Below are 20,068 nucleotides of genomic sequence, written 5' to 3' on the forward strand. Positions count from 1 at the left end.
GTCCAATACATCTCCATGTCTAAACGTTTTCCCCAAAAATCCTAACACAATGAAACATAGCTGAGAAAAGAATGGATTTTGTCAGGAAATTAAATTACACCTTAATAGAAAGAACTGAGGCATAAAAAATTGAAAAGGCAATAACACGAAGTAACCATTTAGAGGCATGTGCTAGCATCAGAGCAGGGAGATATGAATAACCCTAATAACAGGAGCATGCAGATGTAGAATTCCACAGTGAATATCTGTATTACAAACACAGCTGGATACCTATGAATTCCTTAAACATTAATATATGCATTTGTTTTTCAGTACGTAAGCAGTTACAGAAATACAATCCTATAATTCCAGCAAAACCAATTTGCTAATGACTTATTTACCTGCAAGTGTTTAATTTGTGCAAAGTTTTCTCTTTCAAAAGTCACTATGAATTACTTTAAAAATCCCAACCGGAAATGAACTGGAAAAAATAAAATTTGACATCTAAACATCTATTAAGTAATAGATGCATTGTTTGAAAAAATTCATCATTCTATTGTTTGGCAAATCTTTGCAAAAACTAGTCTGTAAAAAGTGCAGCGATTATACTGTACAGTATTCTGGCAAAGTTGAAGGAAAATGAAAACAAATGTGGATACAGTTTAAACAATGTCATTGGCTCGGCTATTAATGCAACATGAGGCGTAACATGATGCCCTATAAAAAAAAAAAAAAAAAACACAACACACACCGAGATGCTTTGAAAGGCAATGGAACAACGCAGAACACACTGAAAATACTCATTTATAGAAAAAGGATGCATATGGATGTTTGCAGAAATGTCCAAGAAACTACAGTACATTTCAAGGAAATATCAAAAGAAACATTTAATGGGAACTTTAACATTACTTCAGCCAGACAGTGTTGATGGGGTGATTCACACGGAGTTTGAACTCTGCACAAGTTACACCGGGCAGAAAAAAAATCTGGACCTGAAAGGCCTGTCTGGCGAAGTCATACAATGCTAATTAAAGGAAAACACATATTTTAATAAAAATAAAAATTTAAAAAAAAAAGAATGATAATGAAACGTTTTTGTGCCAGGGGAATGTAACGATTCACCTATGGCCTTTACCCTGCTGATGGTCCCTGGACGTGGAGCACGTAATAGTCGTGGACGTACATGAGCACAGCGATGGGCTGGCCAATGATGAGTGAGATCCAGACCGCCGCGTTACCATAGTTGCCTCTCAGAAACTGGCCCACAAACCAGGCTAGGGGAACCTGAATTCACAGAATCAAAATGGGTTCATCCCAGAATGTAATAAACAAACACTACAGTAATTACCAAACTGTATCCTAATTAGCATAGAAAACAAAACAACGTCTTTTTTCCACAGAACGCAGCATGCGCTGGTTCTTCATCTTACAAACACGACTAGTACCAGAAGTCTGTTCCCAACTCATTTTCTTTGAAAATTGTTTTAATGACAAAGTCACGATCAGTTAAAGGTTATAGCAACACAGATGCCAATCAGTGTATTCACTGGTTACGTTCTGTACAAACCTTGGACTTGGCTGTATGGTACATTGTCCACTACCTGGCCTGAAGTGTTACATTTAACGTAAAATGTTCGCTGAGCTTTACGTCATTTTGAAAAAAAAAGCATTTGCTAAATTAATAAATGTACGTATAAGTGAAGAAAATAAAAAAGTGGACAATGTGAATATATTGAAAAATGTATAACTCGGCTGTTTGTAACATGCCAACCCAGTGAAAAGAAAACAAAAGAGATTTTCATAAGACACAGAAAATATCTGGCATTTTCTGCTCACCTGAACCATCATGCCCATGAAGGCCCACAAGCGGAACATCTTCAGAGGAACGCTGACCAGGTACTGCAAGAAACCAGAGCAGCTTTCAAGATGGTCATTCACTCTACTTGATCCATAGCTGTATCACCAATTATACTGGCTAATTGCACACATCTTAAACAGGAGCCTTTCTGGGACCTGCCATCAAGAGTAAGGCTTTGCTGTCAGAATGAAGTCCCCTCCAAGCCTGCAGGCTAAGGGCCTCTTTCTGCCTTTATTCGCCGCTTATCAGACATCCAACGAAAGGAAGTGCGCACGGCAGACACGTCCCGCTCTGACTGCCGGCTCTCAGAGATGCATTCGGAAACCTTTTTTAAACGTTACAGTCGAGTTGTTTCAAGAACTGCTCTGTGCTCCACGGGAACGTCCTCGGACCGGGGCGCCTCGCCTAGCCTCACCTCGTGAAAGAAAGCTGAGACGAGGAAGACGGCAGCCTGGGCCACCCGCTTGCTGACTCCCCTCTTCAGCATGGGCTTGTAGAAGTGGCTTCAGGAGAGACATGCCCAACCAAAGGTGGTTAAGGAAACAATGTGGCACTAAGCATTAAACGAAGAAAAAAATACGCACCGTGTTTTTAACAAAAATCACTTCTGATATTAAGAAGCCGAAATCCAAGATTACATCAGTTCCTCAACTTACAAACATGCTTGGTTCTGGAAGTCTTTTCATAGCTTGCTTTGTTCAAATGCCCAGGTTACTTCTACCATTAACTCACTATCAAGTCAAACTCAACACACATCCCTCAGTTTATTTGCAGGTTCAAAATCTTGGATGTAGCTGTAATAAATAAAATACTTTGCAAGGCGTTTTAAATATTTTATTAAATTCAAACTACTAAAACTAAAATGAAATAAAAATAGGTTGTTATCGACAAACTCGATTGGGCCAGTAAAAACATGGAATTTTTAGTTTTTTCCAACATTTCAGACCAAACAACGAAAATGCTACCCTACTGTGGATGACGTACAGAAATATGTTGAACGCACCCAGTCAGCCCAAACTGACCAGACGACACGGTCACCTACCGTAGACACCACTTGTGCACAGGAATGTTCCAGTTCGCCCAGAAGTAAGTGACCGTCTCAGAGTTCCTGCAAAACAAGTCACCTGTTCACGCCACATTGACACAGATGTCCGCCGTCCTCACCGCACAACAGGACCCCGCGCTACACGGCGGCAGCACTTCAACAGGGCCATTATATACGATAACCCAAAGCACATTAATCATTTATGAGTGTGAGGAGCCAAGTGGAGTCGAGGCAGAGCCTGGGCAGACAGGGCAGGTATGAATAACATTTACCAGTATATATACAAACACGTGTTTTAATCACTGAAAGTGTAAGCGCCTGCATTTTCACATTTGGCCAACAGTAACGGTATGGCCTACGTGTGTCTTTTGACGACTGTTCACTCATCACGCTCACGGCAGACCGACACACGCGGCTGTACTCAAGCTTCAATACGCCGACTTCCTCAAGGCGTCGGTGCGGAGGGCAAAACGGGAAACAAGGGAGCAGTCGGGGAAGGGATTCTTCACGGAGATTATGCGTGGGGGTGCGTGAAGGGGATGGCGGGTCGTCGAAAAGGTTCTCCCCCGACCCCCACCCCACAGGAAGAACCGCCGCCTGTGACTCACTGCTAACGCTGCACATGCCAGTGGGTTCCCAGCATCCCCAGTGGCCTTCTGAGTCTTTCAAATCATACACAGAGGATCCTTTAACAGCTCATTACTGAGCAACAGCTCTGACATTTATCTCCTTCACACTAATAGACTGTAATAAACCTGGGAGGAATGTTCCGGATTTCTGCAATAAAGCCCATTCCTTCAGAGGCTAAATTGCAATGTTATTGTATTCCCTTGGTCCCTAGGCGCGTGCACAAAAGCTGGAGTTCAAGGCTACACCTGAAACTCAGTTAGTGAAGGCGGAAGGTGGATATTAGTGCTATAAAAAGATGCATCTCAGGGCCGGCCCCAAATCCAGAGACAGAAAGACCTGACCCACCGCTGACGCCTGTACAGCACTTCCTTTCTGCCTTCACCTTACACTATGAAGGACGCAGGTCCTGTGGCTGCTGTGGAACTATGATCCACATACCATTTTACCCTTTCCGTATAGTACTCGTCTAGTTTGTTCTGGAAGAGCAAAGTAAAATAAGAAAATATTTAAATGTTGAGAATGACAGAACTGTTGAGAAGCTGCACCTTTAGAATCCATAGGTGCTTAGGTAGGTGTCGAGAAGACTACAAGAAACAGTTTTTTTTTTTTTTTTTTTTTTTTTAACCCTTTGTTGGATAGATTGTAAATGCACTTGCACAGGTCTCATAGAGCACACATACAAACAAGTACACAGGCACAGATCGGGTATACACCAGGGTGAAAAGGAAGGAGCAAGAGGGCGATCCACCTACCACCAGTCTCTGTAGAACTCCCTGTCCCCAAACTGCATGAGCTCAGCTACAAAGTTCATGGAGGAGTGGAAAAACCAATAGAAAAAGATCAACCAGATTAAGTGATTGGGGACCTGTTGGGTAGACGGGAGAAGGGAAACCCTGTGCCTTTAGACTGCTTTGGAACAGTGTGACTGCGAATGAAAAACATACCAAACATAAGCACAGGTGCATTAATGCATCACTATTTGAAAGGTGATTTTATGCAGATAAATTGGACAAAGTGTGACTAACCAGATGTCTGTAGTGTTATTTTGTACTTAATCAGGAATGACCCAATATGTAGTAAATGATACAAATAGTGTAAACACTTGAATGTTCGTAGTATTAAAAAAAATTCCACCTCAACAAATTAGTTTATATATTACTAAGTCTACGATTTTCTTAATCACTTCTGAAGCTATCAGATATTCTCTGCTTGTCTTTGATACTTACAGCAAGTTTCAGCAAACGCTCAATCATTCTGGAGAAGTCCATGTCCTACAGCAAGAGGAACACAAATTAGATTCTAACACACACGTGCACACACACACACAAAATGTAGCGCAGATATGAAAACTGTACTTTACCTGGAATGGCTTCATGGAATTCTGAATAGTTGGTACCATCCACTGAAAAATAACAGTATCAGCTGTTGAGTGAAATAATCTTGTTTTTGTTGCTTATGTAAAACAAATACTTGCTGACAGGTTAGGCAGGTAAGCAAAAAAAGTTGCAGAAATTATAGTTTCTCAAGACAAAAATAATTACCGGTGACGCCCTTCAAATGGGAAGCGGTGTGAAAGTGGCGTGACATACCTGCTGTATCAATCCAACCAGCAGCTGCATGAGAAAAACCTGAAATGAAAACCACTTGACAAATCAAAACGTGAACCACGCGGAGCTGCTAGTCCGCGCACGCACACGCGCGCACACACACACGGGTAGGCGTGTGACAGTTATTGTGTCAGTGATGCGCTTGCCATATGTTGCACGCAGCGCACACTTCTCCATGTAATACTCACCATCTCAAACAGCCTCCTCAGCAAGAAGCGCTTGCGTATCCGTGGTGACCGGGGGAAGTTGAGCTCGTAGCAGAGGGTTGGGGCAAAAATGAAGTAATACATATCTTGATGATCACGAAAAAAAAAGAGAGAAAAGACACAGGAAGGTTCAAGGTTAGGTCACAAAGCAGAGTGAGATGTGGTGAAAGCTTGTACCGCGAGCGTTTGCGTACGTACCCCTGTGAGTGAGATTTCCCGGATAAGACACCTGAGTCTGCACAGCAGATCCATTGAACCGCTGGACTGTGGGGCCTGGGGACGGACATGAGATCCTAAGTCAGAAGGGTTGGCTTCCTGCCGCACAGGCCCAGGTGCCCTTGAGTGAACTGGAATGGGTTCCTGAATTTCTCCAGCAGGGGGAGACACAGTAAAAGTTTCCACCCATACTTGCGTAAGCTTGTGTTTGTGGGTCTAATGCGGAAGATAAATATCCAAACCAATATGGAAGACCGTTCACAGTAATCGAACCGCAAAAGCGCCACAGAAAGTGGGTCACGGAAGTTATTTACGCTGATGCTTCTCGTAAACCCCAGGATGCTCTTTTAATTCCTCTGTCGGTCGGGGCCGACGTAGGAAGGTCGGTGCGGATCCCTCAGTTAAAGCGCATTCCCCATGGAGCTTGGCTCGGCTCGGTTGAGCAAAGAACCAAGGCCCCCGGCCAGCGTGCGTTTTCAGATGCTGCGGGAGACGGCGGCGAGCTACTCACAGGACAGGGACCTCGCCAGGGTACGCGCCCTGGCCTGACGGATGTCCCGGCACCACCTGTTGACATCCTTGTAGGAGTAGAGCTTCAGGAAGAGGATGGTGTAGACGGCCAGGGCGAACACGGCTCCCACTGCAGACATGAGCGGACAAGCAGTTAAAGGCGGAAGCGCGGCTCACGTGACGGTAATGAATAGGTGCCACCTTCTCGCCGCACGCAGCCATCTGCTATACTTCCCCGCCATGCCCTCGCCTGGAGTTTACAAATAAGCGTGAATACATACGGCAGCGCAGGTGTGAGGCTGCAGCAAACAGGCATGCATCCAGAACAGCACACACTGCATTCACCAGCTTTTATACCACCAGTTTGTGTAAGGATTGTGGATAATGTGATGATGCTAGTTTTTCACATTTGGTGGAATGATCTTTATCCTGTGGAGATAAAGGTTAAAGGAACATGCCTGAGGTAAGAGTGCTAGCAAGGGTCCAAGTCTACTGTATCAGACTAACTGCTCCTTTATCAACAGTGTCATACGCTGTGTGGTAGAGGCCCCTGTTGGACTCCCCGATGGACTCAGAGTGGCACGATGGCTCAGTGGGTAGCACTGGTGCAACGCAGCACCTGGGCTGTACATTAGGAGATGGATTTCTCCCTGTGTATCTTATAGGTGCTCTGGTTTCTTTCCACAGCCCAAACACATGTATTGTGGGTGAACTGATGACTGTAAATTGCCCTTTGTGTGGGTGTGTTATATTACTGTGCTGTATAAATGGTTGAATCAATGTAGGCAGTACAGTGCAGAATATCTAGCACTGTAAGTCACCTTGGATAAAGCGTCCGGCTTAATACTAGTTAATAATCATTGTATGCGGCTGTGGAGAAAAGCATCTGTGAAATGAATGAATGTAAATGTAACTCCTGATGAGTTCCACAGTGAATTTTCTGAGCCGCACGGCTGCGGTCACACACCTCCCCGACCTTTCTGTACTAACCAGTTCAGAATGCAGCTTGACAGTATGCTACTGTCAACCCCTGTGGTGTTCATAGATGACAAAAAAAGCACTTAAAAGAAATGCGAATAAGCAAAGGACGTCTCTCAGCGATTTAGCAGGTGGTGAGATTTTTTTTTTTTCCCCTACCACTCAGACCGAAATCTGGGCTCCCTCTCAATTCTCGTCAAGGACGAGACCAGCAGCCGGAGTAACTTGTCAAGTCAAGTCACTCCAGGGCACACAACGGAGATCTGTCGTCATGGTAACGCGTAATTTCGCCTCACGTGTGGTCAGCTCAAAGTCACGCCAAGTCCTTCAGTGGGCAGCTTTACTGTCTGTCTGTTCTGTGACACCTTTCCGAGTACTGTCTGCCAGTGCTATAAATACAGGGAATCAACCATGCCTGCCAGTGCAAGGTTTAAAAGAAAGAAAGAAAAAAGAAGGCGGGGGGGGAGCGGAACCCAGCAAAGACTTAACCACAAAGTCCTGTGTTTTCAGCACTTTTGCAGACACAGCCAGGAGAACTGAGACCATCATAAGCCTTCAGTGCTACAGGCTCTAGAATGGAGTCTGCATGGTACACGGAGTGTCCTGCGTGAGGGACACATGTGGAATGCAGAGAGAGAGAGCTTGATGCTAGGGGCGCTCTATGGGTCACACGAAGTGGGAGGGCTAACCTGGTGTCATGGAGCTGACGAACAGCACTGTGGCCACTGGGAGACACAGGATGGTGGACAGGTTTATGAGGTGAAGGAAGGTCCCAAGACGCTCGCCAAAAGTGCCCTGCAACCAGAGGTAAACTCAGTGTGTCGTCATGGTTACGCAAGCCGGCAGAAGGCTCAAGTACCCCCTGCTGAACCTGAAGACACTGCTGCAGGTCACTCCTACCTCGTTGTGAGAGAAACAGGAGCTTCTGAGCTAAGAAGAACCTTGCAGCACTTCTGATGGCAAGATCAGATGAAGATGGTATTTTATCTCAAGACTATACTACCGGATACAGTGATATAAAAGCAGCAAACCATATGTTCCTTACAAAATATGGTTTTATAATTTCATTATATTCATAAACAGCACATCTTGGAATAACAAGGATACCTGTTTGAGAGTCAGGTTTATGAACTTGGTCTAATATTCTTGTTAGACTGCTATACTTCTTCCCCCAAACCTGAACTTTGCAGAAGTTTTATATATGTGCATATATTTTAATTTTATTAATACATTACTGCATGACACTCACCACGGATAATCTCCTCTCTGTGTACAAAGCTGCCATAATGAAGACATTTGAGACTGAAACAGAAGGAAAAAAAAATAGACATTTAGACAATGAAGACAAGACCTTGAGATGCGCAAGGATAATTTTTCATTACATTATTTGTCTTCTTGCATCTCCTGAGACATATTTAATCGTTATCATGACACAAGGTTTTACACAAACAATTTTCAGTGCAGCGATGAACTACAGAGCACATAAGTGACAGCAGAGACACTCTGGGCGAGTACAGCGGGTCAGCTCCGCTTCTTGAAGAGAGATCAGGCTGCTTGAGCTATTGTGAAGAGTGCCAGTGTAAACACAGCATACAGACTGCACTGTCAGCCTGTATCTGCCATAGCAGGAAGGGAGGCAAGACAGCTCCGGAGCGATAGGAATGGGGGTAAAACAGCTTTGCAATTATGGGACAGCAGGTGAGACAGCCCTTTCTCAGCAGAAGCAGCTCACTAAACTGTCCAGCTGTATCCATCTTACTGATACAAATATTCTCTATTACTTTAATAAAATGGTACCACTCAACTTAATAAGCTTAACTTTAAACGTAAAACTTATACATAACAGTACACCAGCCATCTCCACTGGTTTAAGACAGAAAATCCATATTTGTCACAGATACAAGGCACAGTGTGTATTAACAACAACCAGCCTGGAATGATTTGTGCTTCTTTCAAATTCAGAACATTGATTGACTGTTTGGACTAGATGGATGGATGGACGGACGGACGGATGGACGGACGGACACAGTGCTGAGCTGTATAAAGTCAGTGTCTTGCCAAACATGCAGTTGGACCGAATGAGAGGAGCTCCCATAGTCCCACAAGCACGGCACAGGCATATGCAACAGGAGATGGCACCATTGTGGAACGTTTCCTCAAGAGAAGAATCCCAGTCTAAGGGACAATCCCACAAAGGAGTGCAAGACACTTACAAATGATAAGGCACAGCGCTGGCCAACTGTAGGGGTCCTTTAGGAACAGAGAGATCACCTGGATGGGGTCCACCAGTATTCCATATCTAAAGAAGGCAAAGATGATGGAGAAGAAAAAGAAAAGTCCATCAGTTAAATAGCAAAGCACAGCTGAACGGAGTTTTCCTGACAGCTGCAGAAAATGGAGCACATCCAAGATGGAAAGCTGGGCCAGGTGGAGCAGAGACGGGATCGGGCTGTTGGGAGACGCGGCGTCAAGCCTGTAACGCTGCACACTGCAACATATGGTCTCCTCAGCAGAGAGACCACGCTCAGCTCCACCTGGCAGGACCCAACTCTGCACGTCTTCCTGTCAGATGAGATCTTTGTCATGACTCTATCAATTAAAAAGTACAAAAAAACACCCCAAGCTCGGTGTAATTTAATTGCTTTTTAAAATGTATAACAAGACATTGTCTTGCTGTCAGCAAATTTATTGTTTTGTTATAACACACTGCACATCAAGTTTTCTTTTATACAGAAGTCAAAGCGCATTTGAGAAGATGCCTCAGGCGAAAACTGATCTTCCACATCCTCATTTGTTGTTGAGGGTCAGCAGTAATCTTTGGGGACGGCCCTCATCATTGCGTATTTGAAGAGGTCATCACTGTACGTGGATCTCACAACTGTGGGGTATTTGACCAGATCAACACTGAGAATGTGGATCTCACCATGGTATTATATTTGGGTAGGTGATCCCTGGCAACAGACCTCACCATGATATATAATGGTCACCAGGTCATCCTTGTAAATATGGATCACCACCATCTAATTTTTAACCGATCAGTCCTGGGAATGAACCTTACCACTATCTGTTGTCTGAGAACGGGCTTCACGAACGTGTACTTTTTGGCCACGTCAGTCCCGTGCAGAAAGACACATGCTCCAGAAAAGATGTGACGTCATCTCCACATACTTACTTTATGAGGTTCTCCAGGAAGAGGCGAGCATTGCTCAAGATCTGCAAGAGAGGGGGAGACCCAGTGAGCACTCTTTACCATCCCGAGTCGCCACAGAGCGGCCTTGTTATCGCCAGCGTGGAATTGTGCTGTTTTTTTGTTTAGCGAACAGCCCCAGAAAGCGGCGGAGGCAGAGCCATCTCTACATCGGGAGATGAGCGCTCCGATAGCGAGGAAGATGAAAGGATCCAGAGACAGATCAAAGTCTGCAACACGTGAACGGGGAGCATCATGTGGGTTTATCGCCGCCGTCGCCCAGCGCTGATAAAGCCAGCAATTTACACGGTCAATAGTGGGAATAAAACCGAGCAACAGCCGTGTCATGCAATTTTATGGCTTGTTAGTCTTCAGCATTATGGTTCTGATTAAGCACAGCAGACTGCAGTAGACTTAAGGGATCAGCCCCTCCAGTGTACTGCGTATTTTTGGCACAAGTTCGGCGGAGGAGCGGGCTGTGCAGACGGGGCCCGAGTTACCGCACGCTGCTCCTGAAGAGCAGCGCAATTAATCCTAAACGCACTCCTTCGCTCTCATTCCATCCCTCAGCTGAACGGTTAAATCATTAATGGCCCTGCTGTACAAATAAAGGAAGAGCCAGTGTGCCGTAGTAAAGGAACGCACCAGCGGCGGTGTGCGCTCACTCGCTCGCATTTCGCCGCCTGCCTGTTGGTGGCAGCGCTGTTTTCGCGCGCCCGCGCTCCTAATTGGGACACGGTTCGCAGAGGACGGGGGGAGGGGGTTGGATGCTCTCTTTTATCTTATTCCATGAATCGGGGAGGAAGTTTCAGCTTTCTACTAATCGAGGGGAAATCTTCCCTGCAGCACCGACGGCTGCTGCCGAGCGGCGGCGAAGCGGTAACCTTAGCAACAACCCATTCTCCCCGTTTGTCCAATTTTGTTGCCGAACAAAGCAAAAGATGGCAAAGTCTTCTGGCAGCGCGGATCCAACGTGTTACTAACTTCCAACGCTGTGAGAATGTGCAGATGGTCCTTGCGTAAAGCTAGCTCTACACGTGGCTATGCTATCAAGGGTCTCTCGCCACAGTTAAGCGCTCGTTGGAAGTACAAATTTCATCTTTCTTGCAGTAGATGAACACACACAGGAACACTACAGATTTTGGAAACCAAGTAAATACACATTTGGATTTGCATGATGCAATACAGTGCACTTGCCCAACTCATCATGGTTCCGAGTCTCCTTATAACGAGTGTTGACATGCGATGAAAAATATTTAGAGTTCGCTCTCGACAAACAGCGTTAGGTAGTGTCTGTCAAACTGGTCCACGCTGTAGTGCCTTCTGCAGGAGTCAATGCTCACATAGTCATGGAATGTTTATTAGCGCATTCATTACGGTGGCGCGGCGAGTTTGGCCAGCGCCCGCTGCGTGGCGGGTCTTGGGTTCAAGTCCTGCTTGGGGTGCCTTGAGGTGGACTGGCGTCCCGTCCTGGGTGTGTCCCCTCCCCCTTCAGCCTTGTGCCTGGTGTTGCCGGGTTAGGCTCCGGCTCAGGACAAGCGGTTGTAGACATTGGTTGGCCGCATGTTACCCTGGAGGGCGGTAGAGCTATTGCACCTGACCCTCAGGTCAAGGCTGCTGATGGCTCTTTTTGGGTAGCATGAACAGGGCATAAGGGGACAGGAGTGGTTTCATCGTTTGAAACCTTATTTAAGCGAACATCACGTAACTTGACTGAAGTCTGAAATTACTGACAGGTATAAATAACACCATTATTTGCAACCTGTCTGCTAAAAGCTTCCTATCCAAAGAAATTATTCTAAAATAAATTAGTGTTATTTTTATAACAATTTTAGAATGATTCTCATATATTTATAATGCACTGTAGGAATAAGAAGCATTATCTTACATTTACAGTAGCAGTGGAAAGAAAGAGTCCACCTAGACAACACTGTTAGGGGACAAACTGGAAAGAAAAGTGAAAGGAAAGCAACACACAGATGTCCTACTCATACCCTCTGGGAGCTGCTGCGGAAGAGCTGGCAAGACGTGCGGACTCAATTCCTGACAAAACTTGTTCACCAAATGCCTGGTGGGGGGGGGTGGGAACCCACAGAAAATGGACTCAAAACTTTTCACTGGTGTTTTGTATTTTGCATTTTGCATTAGCTTTCTCATCCTGCTTCTGAGACCTGGAAGCAAAAGCCATTTCCCTCGACAGATGCGCGAACCTGGGCCCTTTGCGGAGGGCCGAGGGCAACAGGAACTTTGCCCGTTGATGCTCCCGCACAGCCTTTCTGCCATATCATCGATGGACGTAATGCTTCCTAACAGCACAGGATTTCAACTTCCTGAGAACGAGCGACATTTAGAACAGAAGACCAGGCAAAAGAAGTCTGTGAAAACCGCAGCGCCGCTCCTCCCGTCCTCGGATCCCTGCGCTTGCCGTTGCGGTTCCTCATTACGGAACACAAAGACTTTACCGTGTTCTGAGGGGATATGATGAAAGTTCACAAAATATTAAAATTATTGCAATGTCAAACGATCTTGTTTCAAAGCACGTCTTAATAGCGGCTTCAGAAAGGAAGAGGAGTTCTCGGCCGCTTTGAAGAGCGCGACGACGCTGGCGGCAATCCAGACCTGCCTTCAATTCCGAGGGACAAGCTGTTGCAGGCTGTTTATTTTTAGCTGTCGCGTGACACGTTGTGCGCACTGTACCGCAGACGTACAGAAATTGTTAATTTCTCTCAACTGCGGTAAACTGCATCAGATGTGCTGCGCCGTGATCACAGCAACCTTGAAGTTCACTATCAAAGCGGAGACTGAACACGTACAGAGAATTACATGTGTGTTGCGTGAAGGGGTCTGGTGGTCCGCCGGGTTTCACGTGGACTTTACCCAATTAAAAGATGACAAGGACAGATCCAGCCCGCAGCCGCTGCCAGGCTGATGAAGCAGAGGAACAGCTGACGCAGATGAGCCACTTGCCGAGGTCTCGGAGGGCACAGCGCTGTTTAGGGCCTTTCCTGGTCCTGTGCCAACACACCTGACAGGGTCCATCACCGCCAGACAGCGACCCCACAGACTGCAAGTCTCTCAGTCTTTTACTGAATCAATAAGTGACCTGAAACAAGGGGCATTAGGTAATTTATCACTTCACAGAACCTAGACACTGAGATCAGAAGGTGTCTGGTTCAAATCCCTGCTGATGCGCCACTGAGCAATGACTAGAGCCTGAAATGAGTCAGTGAAATAAACTAAAATTACCCTTTGTGTGTAACTGAGCAAGTAACTGTGTGACTACCCTGTGATGGACTGGTGTCCCATCCAGTGTGTACCCTGTCTGAAACCCTGTGATGCCCAGGATAGACTCTGGATCACCGTTACCCTGCACGAGGACATGCGGTTATTGATAACTGAAAAATGGATATAAGCTAGAGCTCAAGATAAAGATGTGTGAAGCAGCCACATGGGTTGATGTATTTCATGTGTAATGAGAATATGAAAATTATGACCTTTCCAGTGGAGCGCCCTTTAAACATGCAGAGGTGACCTGTTCCTCCCTCACAGCTGTTTCACAAACAATGAGGACAGCAAGTATGGTGGCGGTGCTCCCTGCCAAAGTGCGTGGAATCATTGCCCCAACCTGTTCGCAGCTCCGTCCCCTGAGACCCCGGGCATGTTTTCGCTGCGCGGCGTAGCCAACTGAGGTGACCGGTGTGGCACGCAGCAGGGGCCAGAAACCTGGTATGAGGACAGCTGGCGCAGCGTGCCTCTGCTGCCTGAAAGCAGGCCAGGGAACATTAACACAGTACTGCTACACTAACTAAAAGGTGAAGCTCCACCAAGCTGTTTGTGGTATCTGGGTGTAGCGACCCGTGTGAGTTAGGGTGCTTACGGGAACCGAAGGACCAGCGGCGCAGACATCACGCTGTTCTGCAGAAAGGCCCGTTCCTGGGCTCAGAGTGCCGCTGCAGGCCTGGGGACTGAAAAACTGTTTAACGCACGGCACGGCGCCACCTACAGGTCGCCGCACAATGCTGTCCCACAGAGACACTGCAATGTGAAACCTGTCAGTCTATTGTTATCACAGGCAGAACCCAAACATTTTTGGAAGTGGACATTTCATGTATACGTTACATTCGTTTCCTTCACTAACGCAAATCCAAAGCAGTTTTTTGCTAAGACACCTACAGAGCTGGGTAATTTCTTCCTGTCTCAGTTCAGGGTAAGTATCTCGCTCAAAAGTACAACAGCTGGCGATGAGATTCAAACCTGGTCCAGGTTTGCTGAGCCCAAAGCCAGCAGCTCTAACCACTATGTCACCTGCTGCCACGTATCCAGTTGTGTTTTTGGGCAGCAAAGAACATAAGAATAAATCTAACCGTTTCAGCTGAGGTGCTGCACATTTTCATATTAGAAGAGTTATATTGTAGTTTAGGGTTTAAATGAAATTAAAGCAAAACTTTTTGTTCAGCTACTCAGTTTCAAAAAAATGCCACAAAGGCTCTTTCTAGGGATTTCGTCCCTTATGAGAAGTGATCAGTGCTTGCATATTCAGACGCGTTTTAAACCTGGAGGTTCCTCTTGAACCATCGCTGCATTTTTCTCCACCAGCGGTGTGACCTGAAGGCATCTCCCTTCGTGCAATATTCCCGCTTTGATCTTTTCCAGGGGCGCGGGAACAACAGAAACCATTCTCACGTTACACATTGCCCCAAGCACCGAGATCGAACACGAAGGAGTCGCTGCTTTCGCATCAGCTCTGCCGCTTGCGCAAATTTTGCTGAAGCCAAATTAAACTGTTTCAGTGAAGTTTCACCTGTGCAGTGCGCACGTGCAGGTATCAGTCTCGATAATTTTGAATCACACATATAAAAGACTCGCAATTCGCAAATGTACCGAGTCTTCATTGTGGCTTGACAACTTTGCGAGGCTGTATTTGCTAGGCAGTTCACATCCTAAAAATAGACGGCAGTTTAAAAGGAACTTCAAGCTTAACGCCTCGCTCGAGGACAAGTTTGCATGTGCAAACTTTTAACCAGAATTGCACTTAGTTAACATCACCTTACTTGCCTAACTCTAACATAATGCACTTCTGGAGGATTTCATTATTAGCCGATTGCTGAGCTTGTGATTTTTGATGCAAAGGTTTCATTACCAGTTGAGGGAACAAACAATGTGACCTTGACTGGAAACAGAATGTCCCTACCAAAGATGCCAACTAATAATGAAACCACTCAGGATGCAAATCTTCTGTTCTCTTCCATTTTTGGAGGATGCTGTCAGTCTCTATATTTTACAATTATTCCTTGTGCAGTAATCACAAAAGGTAACAACAATGCTCCTAAAGTTAGCATGAGGAGGCCTAGGCTAAGGGTTAGCCACACCAACGAACCAAATCCTGAGTTTTATTGGCTTATTAAGCAGAAGTAACTGCATTAAACATGTTGTGATAGAAAATTAGACCACCACACAGAAAGTCCTAGATGCAGCCTTTATCTTCAGCTATATTAACTCTAAAAAAAACCCAGCGTATCCTGGAATATACTTGTGTGGTACATCATGCATAATAGTATACCATGGGCAACAGGCCTCAGTTCTGGATTTAGCAATCCACCGTGCATGCAGGTTTTGTTCAACAGAACTTGTAATTTAACTACTATTTAGCTGGTTTCTGAATCAATTGCATGCATTTAGCAAAAACCTGCTATGTCTACATTAATGTTCAAATGTTTATATTTGTTAGTTTACCTTTTAAAACAAACTATGCTCGCTATTAAAATTACTCTATTGATTACAAAAAGCATTCTTTGATCAATATAGAACTTAGTCTTTTCAATTGTGCTGAATTGTTTTGAACAATTTGATTCAGTTCTGCAAATAATTACACTGCGAGAATCATCACTAGCACAAAGACATGCGATATTTTCCCTGTATCCTCAAGATTTGCTTGTAAGATTATTGAAAACAAAAATGCTACGCAATTTAACATGGTTTGCATCACGCAATTCATTCAGCGAACAGCTCGAGCATAGCTAATTCATTCAGTTTAAACAAAATCCAGCAACTGTCAGAGGTCACCAGTTAAAAAACACTGCCATACAGCAGCCATTGGCTTGTTCATGCATTTCAAAAACAACTAAATAAAGTTTCAAGTACTACAGCACCGTGCTCAAGAGACCAAACTCGTGACCAAATTCAAGTCCCACGATGGGATTTGCTGTTGTAATATTGGGAAAGACACACAGTCTTAACCGTCTGACTAAAACATCACTTCTGATGTAGGCTGTAAACTGTACAGTACTTATTTGAAACAATACGCAACTAACCATGGAACTCTCCTGGAATACAACAGAATATACGTATGCAAAACAGAAATTAAAATTGAGAGAATAAGAAAGAATATAGTTGTGTGTAACAGTGGATGCTTATGTTCAGCAGAAGTAGAAAAGTTGTTCAGAAGAGAACTCATTATTGGACAGTACAGACGAAGAACAGCGTGTCAATCAGCAGGGGTACAGTAGAGTGCAGTATACTTATGTGTTAAAACCAACATTTTAAAAGTGAAAAACAGGCTTGTTACCAGTTAGTTCAGTCAAAGCTGAGCTGAAAACATGAGCAGACTGATACCCGTTTGAAGCACCAGGAAAAACATATTTTACGATCCTGCCAGTCGCTATGGCAGCCTCTGATGAGACCCAGTACCTGGGAGCTGCACCCTGGTTCAAAGGCTCACAGCTGCAGGCCTAAGCACTTACCAGCATGACAACACACCAGTTGAGGATGCCTCTGTAGTTACTGTAACCACTGGCTGAGCTGAGCAAGGACTCCTGCAGCTTGTGGCAGCTGCAGAACAGAATCAAAACAGGGATAACAAAACTGATATCAAAACAGGAACAAAAAAACAACTGCCTACCATTTACATTTACATTCATTCATTCATTCATGAGATGATTTTCTCCGAAGCGACATACAACTTATAACATATCAAAGTGCGTTCAACAGACAAAGAGCTCTAAATACAAACACAATTGTTAAAAGTACAGCTAGTTTGTTTGTTACAGCCACTTTGCTTGGACACATTACTCAAAGGGCTGTCTATACAAGTGAGGTTCAAGAGGTAATATGGATGGATCAGTGTGGTACAAACTAATGTAACTGACAGGAGGTTGAGAGAGAAATCGGTTTGAAAGAGTTGAGTTTTGAGGGGCTCCTAGAATGCTGGGAGAGATTCGGCAATTTAAAGGGAGAGAGGGAACTCATGGCACCACACATGGGGGAAAACTGAGAAACAAGAAACGTTCGGTTTTGAACCTTTCAAGAGTGGGACCAGGTGGGACTGTTCAGGACCCATTGGTATCAGAGTGCTGACTCTCAGAGCACCTTGCAGAAAGTAATCAGAGTGTTGAACTTGATGTGGGCAGCACTGGGAAGCCAATGCAGAGAGATGCGGAAGGCACGCACATAAAAACGCTTTGGCACGTCAAACACAACTCACATGGCAGCATTCCTGATCAGTTGGAGAGGCTTGGTGGCAGAGGCCAGAAAGCCTGCAAGCAGGGTTTGCAATAGTCCTATTGAAATATCACCATAACATGGACCAAGAGGTGTGCGTGTGGAGTGTGGCATGAGAAACAGGCAGATTCTAAAACTGTTGCAGATGAGGTCTCTGTAAAACTGAGGGGCAGAGAAGAAATCAAGCTAAAACACCTGATAAAATCAGCCTGCTAGGTAAGACTGAAACTATTTCAGTGAAAATCATTTGATACCACATCGTTGAAATGAAGTACGGAGTTGGTTGATCAGGTCAAAAGCTGCCGAGATCTCAAGAATAATATTTGAGTAGAGGTTGGAAGTTCTAGCAGACTAGAGAGCTATCAAATAAACGAAGGTAAAACCAATCAGCATTTGAATCATTAGTGCTACTGCACTGCCGCTGTTTCTCGTAAAAGTATAACATTCAGCATTCACTTATTGAATGCGACTTGATCTTCGCAATATTAAAAATAAGGCTGCATGTTGGATGCTTACTTTTGTGTAAGCGCATTTTATTTTCCATGAAAAATACCAAGCCAATGGACAACTGCCTCAGCTATCATGCTTACACACTGACAAAGTTTAAGTATTCATGATGATGTACTTTGACCTTCAACAGATCTTTAGGTGAACCCTAATGGTATTTTTCAAATGAATAACTTTCCTCATGAACCACAGCCAATCATTAGAGAGAGATTGTTTAAATTGTACTTATTAATATTAATGTTCAATTCAATTGCTGTTGGAGGGCAGGACATTTGACGTGGCACAGGAAGGCGAAGCTTACAATGTTCAACAAAGCGCCGAAACTTCAGATATGGCAATGAGTGGTTCAACTGTACATACAGTTTCTGCACTTATCCTATAATGTTGAACCTGTGGGAAAGCTGAAAATATATTTTCCTTCACTTGTTTAATGTTAGAGGGGGGCGCGGTGGCGCAGTGGGTTGGACCGGGTCCTGCTCTCTGGTGGGTCTGGGGTTCGAGTCCCGCTTGGGGTGCCTTGCTATGGACTGGCATCCCGTCCTGGGTGTGTCCCCTCTCCCTCCAGCCTTACGCCCTGAGTTGCCGGGTTAGGCTCCGGTTCCCCGCACCCCCGTATGGGACAAGCGGTTCAGAAAATGTGTGTGTGTGTGTGTGTTTAATGTTAGTATGTGTTCCTCAGCGTGGCTTCCTGGAGTCAAAGTGCAACTTTGAAAAGAAATGCTTTATTCTTCTATAGATTTGGCTCTTTCCAAAAAAAGATCTGAAAGTATGGGGCTTGGCAAACAGCTCAGGGGGTTAAATTGTGAAACTGTGTTCGCTCACGAAATGCAAGGAAAATTTCGCAACACCAGCATCGAGTGACACTTGACCCACTGCGGGACCGCAGCAGGCCGCAGTTCACCGTCGGTTAACGTCAGCTGGGAAAGCAACCGCGACCTGTTGCTCGTGACATCTGCTCGAATGAAACGTGCCAGGCCTCCCGCAGGAAAACTGCCGGGTGAAAGTGCGCCGACGGCGAAAAGTGGGAAAGAAACCACAGCCGAGAGACGCCGCTCCGAACCGGAGGAGGAGGAGGAGAGGAACCTGGAAAGCTGAGCAGACTGTCAGGCGCATGAGCTAAACAAAACACTGAATTTGCTCAGGATCTCACTTTTACATGCCTTAGCTGGCCAGTGGCACCACCGACAGTGACGCTCATATGACACATACACCATTACAGATAGAGACACACAAGAGGGGAAGGGTCATCCGGCTTCCTCACCTGAGTTCATCGCCTGAACCTTCATGCCTGCCCCTCTCCTTGCCTCTGTCCTTGTCCTTGGTGGGAGATCCACGCTGCTTGTCCTCCTCCTTCCTCCTACTGCTGTTCTTCCTGTTGCCATCTGCCAGTGTCATATTATTATCTCCAGCTGCAGACCTGCTGCCATTGCCCGCTTTCAAAGTTACCACCCCTGTTCCCCCAGATATTGTAGTCCTTCTTTTGCGAGAGATCGGGGCTCTCACGTATTTGTCTCCCATTTTCCTTCGTTAAGACACATTAAGGAAGGGAGGAAGGGAGAGAGAGAGGGGGGGAAACAAGGTCGGGACAGTCAAAGTTCTCCGATACGTTAATTCAGTCACGCCCCATCAGGTAGCGTAGGAGCTGAAACGCTCCCAGCGCCTCTCACTACTTGTGCCTTCATGAACATCACGGAAGTGAGGGGGTGGAGCTCCACGAAGCAGCGCTTTGTGGTCGTTGTAGTTTTTTCCACTCACTTGCTGGTTAACTAGGCTAGGCGTACAGAGCTCACTCATTTTAACTTTTGTGCCCATAGTGTGGATTTAGAACTGCTGTAAAGTTCACTCCCA

At 45.4% G+C, this 20,068-nt stretch overlaps 1 protein-coding gene across 1 annotated transcript; it reads right to left on the reverse strand.

Moving 5' to 3' along the window:
• Positions 1 to 547: 547 nt before the first annotated feature.
• On the reverse strand, positions 548 to 19,993 carry LOC108922051 (diacylglycerol O-acyltransferase 1-like). The gene is made up of 17 exons (XM_018731907.2): positions 19,482 to 19,993; positions 16,957 to 17,044; positions 10,202 to 10,242; positions 9,243 to 9,328; positions 8,279 to 8,331; positions 7,719 to 7,824; positions 6,053 to 6,181; positions 5,524 to 5,598; positions 5,308 to 5,411; positions 5,102 to 5,140; positions 4,873 to 4,914; positions 4,739 to 4,783; positions 4,265 to 4,377; positions 2,880 to 2,945; positions 2,253 to 2,340; positions 1,816 to 1,878; positions 548 to 1,263 (listed from the first exon to the last, which is right to left on the reverse strand). The coding sequence occupies exons 1-17, from the start codon at positions 19,736 to 19,738 to the stop codon at positions 1,111 to 1,113; spliced, it is 1,548 nt and encodes a 515-aa protein (XP_018587423.2). The 5' UTR covers positions 19,739 to 19,993; the 3' UTR covers positions 548 to 1,110.
• Between the last annotated feature and the right edge of the window lie 75 nt (positions 19,994 to 20,068).

Source organism: Scleropages formosus, chromosome 23 (assembly GCF_900964775.1).
Source record: "Scleropages formosus chromosome 23, fSclFor1.1, whole genome shotgun sequence".
NCBI classification, from domain to species: Eukaryota; Metazoa; Chordata; class Actinopteri; order Osteoglossiformes; family Osteoglossidae; genus Scleropages; species Scleropages formosus.